Below are 2,735 nucleotides of genomic sequence, written 5' to 3' on the forward strand. Positions count from 1 at the left end.
GAATGCAGTATTTATTTCCACTTTGATTTCATGTTGTTTAGTTTTTATTCAAGTAGATTTTTGTTAATGGAGACTGAGAATCCATTTTATTTTTGTTTATTTTTTATCAGTTCCAGTGTTTAGTGTTCTTTTGAAAATAAAGTGCATCTATCTTTGGCAGGAAATTGCATGCATTATTAGTCATTTCCATTAAATCAGTGTCAAAAGGTCTAAACAATATTACTGTTTATCGCGATCATTTTTGAGACAATTAATCGCTCAGCAAAATGTGTTATTGTGACAGGCCTAGATAGATGTGTGTTGAGACCAGTGTTGAGCATGTATGGTTATTGTTAATTTCTTAGCTATCTCAGTTTAAACATAATGAAGTACTAAGACTTATAAAATGCAGTCACCTTAGGTTCATGCTTTCAAAGAAGTGGTGAACGTCTCACTTTTCTTTTTATTCTGTCACATATCACACATTGTTTCTCTTTGTTTCTTTAAAGGGTGTGAAGCGGTTTGATGCCAGGCAGCTGGTTGTGAATGCTCTTGTTGAAAAGAAACTTTTCAGAGGAAAGAAGAATCACACCATGACTTTACCCATCTGCAGGTAGTAGAAAAGACACGACGCTCAACAGAGTCTGAACATTTGTCTGGATTTATTACTGCTGACATGAAAGCTGGTCCTGAGACAGTGCTGCCTTGTCTCAGAAGATCATCAAAAGCATTGGTGCCAAGCTGGTGAGGTAGAAAGTTTAGATGTTTCTTTGCTGAACCAAATATTGACGTGAAAAGAAGGTCTTTGAAAAACTTCACTGCATGCTAAGGGAGGCAGTAAAGGCAATTCTTTCAGTTGTCTATAATCAGGGACACAGAGCTGCAGGACGTCCCTCCCCTGATCTAAACACTGAGGTGGCACAACAACAAGATAATTATTTGTTAGTGTCTTCAAAATTAGAAGATAACACACATTTCCCTACAACTTGGTAGCACTGCTTTTGATTAAGTTAACTCGGGTCAGATGTTTTGGGTTTCCTTCTACAAGCTTTTCTACTAGTTTGCTGGATTTCTGACTCATTCCTCCTGACAGAACTGAGATATCAGGTTTGCAGGACGCCTCACTCACACACACCTTCTCTGATCTGCATAGGGCTTTCTGATGGCCACGCTAAAACATTGACTTGGTGTCACTTTGTAACCAGTTTGGTTGAATGCCGAGTTTGATTTTGTAAGCTTTAACTTCCTGGCTAATGTCTTTAGATGCTACTTCAACATGTCTCTGGCATACAAGCCTTATTCTACCAGATGTAACAATGGCCATTTTGGAAAACACTTCCACTTCAGCTTCATCAGACCACAGGGCATGTCTCCAAATATGAATCTGCATTTTTTATGTTTGTTTTGAAGTAATGTCTTCTTCCTGGCAGAGTGACCCTTCGGCCCACTTGTTTCACTGTGGATGATGACTCTGTCTTCACAGCTTCAGCTAGCATCTATACAAAGGCTTTTGTTCTGGGGACAAATAGAAAATGTTCTAGCTAAACTTGCTCCTCTTTGGGATGCAGAACCAATCTCTTTCCTAAGTGATATGATGGTTGGACAGGGTCAAACAACCAGTTGACTCAAACCTATCAGAAGTTTCCAAAGCCATGACATCATCATCTGTGCTCTCTCTCATTATTTAGAGAGAGTAATCCTCTGTGAAGACATTAATAGATAAATCTCTGACATATTGTTTTTCTTCTTATTGTGGGATTTAGTAAATATTTGCAATTGTGGCTGACCAAAAACAAGAGAAACTTTATCAGATCATAACCTCACTAATGCGATAATGCCCCTAACTTTTTGTGCCTATTATTTCCTCTCCTCTGATTCCCAGTCGCTCAGGAGACATCATTGAACCACTTCTAAGAAAGCAGTGGTTTGTCCGTTGTGACACAATGGCTATGAAAGCAATAGAGGTAGGTTTGTGGATGTGAAACGCTGATAATTTACTAACCCTCTGATGATTATGGTTATGGTAATGAGGTCTTGGCATTCTAATGTGAAAGTCTTTACAAACATTTAACATTCAAATATTAAAAAGAACGATTTGTGCTGGCAGGCTGTAGAGGATGGGCAATTAGAAATCATCCCTCACTACTACACCAAGATGTGGAAGAACTGGCTGTCCAGCATCAGGTGGGATGTCCTGATTTTTAAGTTTGATGAACTTCAGTACACATGTGGAAAACATTATCTCTGTGTGCAGAGGAAACGGTTCCACTCTGATGGTAACTGAATAATTCAACACCTTGTTTGTTTGCTATTTACGCTACAGTGACTGGTGCGTATCCAGGCAGCTTTGGTGGGGTCATCAGATCCCTGCTTACCAAGTACAGCTTCCCAATTCAACAACTGAAGAAGAGGTTGGTCTGTGATTTGTTATTTGGAAAATGGCACTAATGCATTGTATTGAGATTTAGCCCACATTCACACAGAGAAAACAATAGCTTTGTAAAAGCTGTAGTAATGTTTGTCTGTGTTAACAGTATAATCCTTTGCCATATTTCTGTCTCCTGCTGAGTAACTGTTACTTTGTTTGTGGTAGGAGCTTTGGGTTTGGGGGAGGAGTGAAGAGGAGGCCCGACAACGAGCCGCTGTAAAATATGGAGTGAGCCCAGAACACATCACTTTGCGACAGGGTAACATCCTTCATTGCATTTATTAGATTAGATTATTGAAGGATTTTTCTTTTTCTTGGTTCTACCTCT

At 39.2% G+C, this 2,735-nt stretch overlaps 1 protein-coding gene across 4 annotated transcripts in view; it reads left to right on the plus strand.

Annotated features, from left to right (window-relative positions):
- vars2 (valyl-tRNA synthetase 2, mitochondrial) overlaps positions 1–2,735 on the plus strand; it is a 28,319-nt gene that overhangs the window by 15,845 nt on the left and 9,739 nt on the right. For all 4 annotated transcript variants that reach the window (XM_015035761.1, XM_015035762.1, XM_015035764.1 and 1 more), the window contains 5 exons: positions 489–592; positions 1,862–1,943; positions 2,087–2,163; positions 2,303–2,390; positions 2,573–2,666. In XM_015035761.1, coding sequence (XP_014891247.1) covers positions 489–592; positions 1,862–1,943; positions 2,087–2,163; positions 2,303–2,390; positions 2,573–2,666 — 445 coding nt within the window. The remainder of the gene's footprint in view (positions 1–488; positions 593–1,861; positions 1,944–2,086; positions 2,164–2,302; positions 2,391–2,572; positions 2,667–2,735) is intronic.

This window comes from Poecilia latipinna, unplaced genomic scaffold (genome assembly GCF_001443285.1).
Source record: "Poecilia latipinna isolate Pla-1442-1.1 unplaced genomic scaffold, P_latipinna-1.0 Scaffold348, whole genome shotgun sequence".
NCBI classification, from domain to species: domain Eukaryota; kingdom Metazoa; phylum Chordata; class Actinopteri; order Cyprinodontiformes; family Poeciliidae; genus Poecilia; species Poecilia latipinna.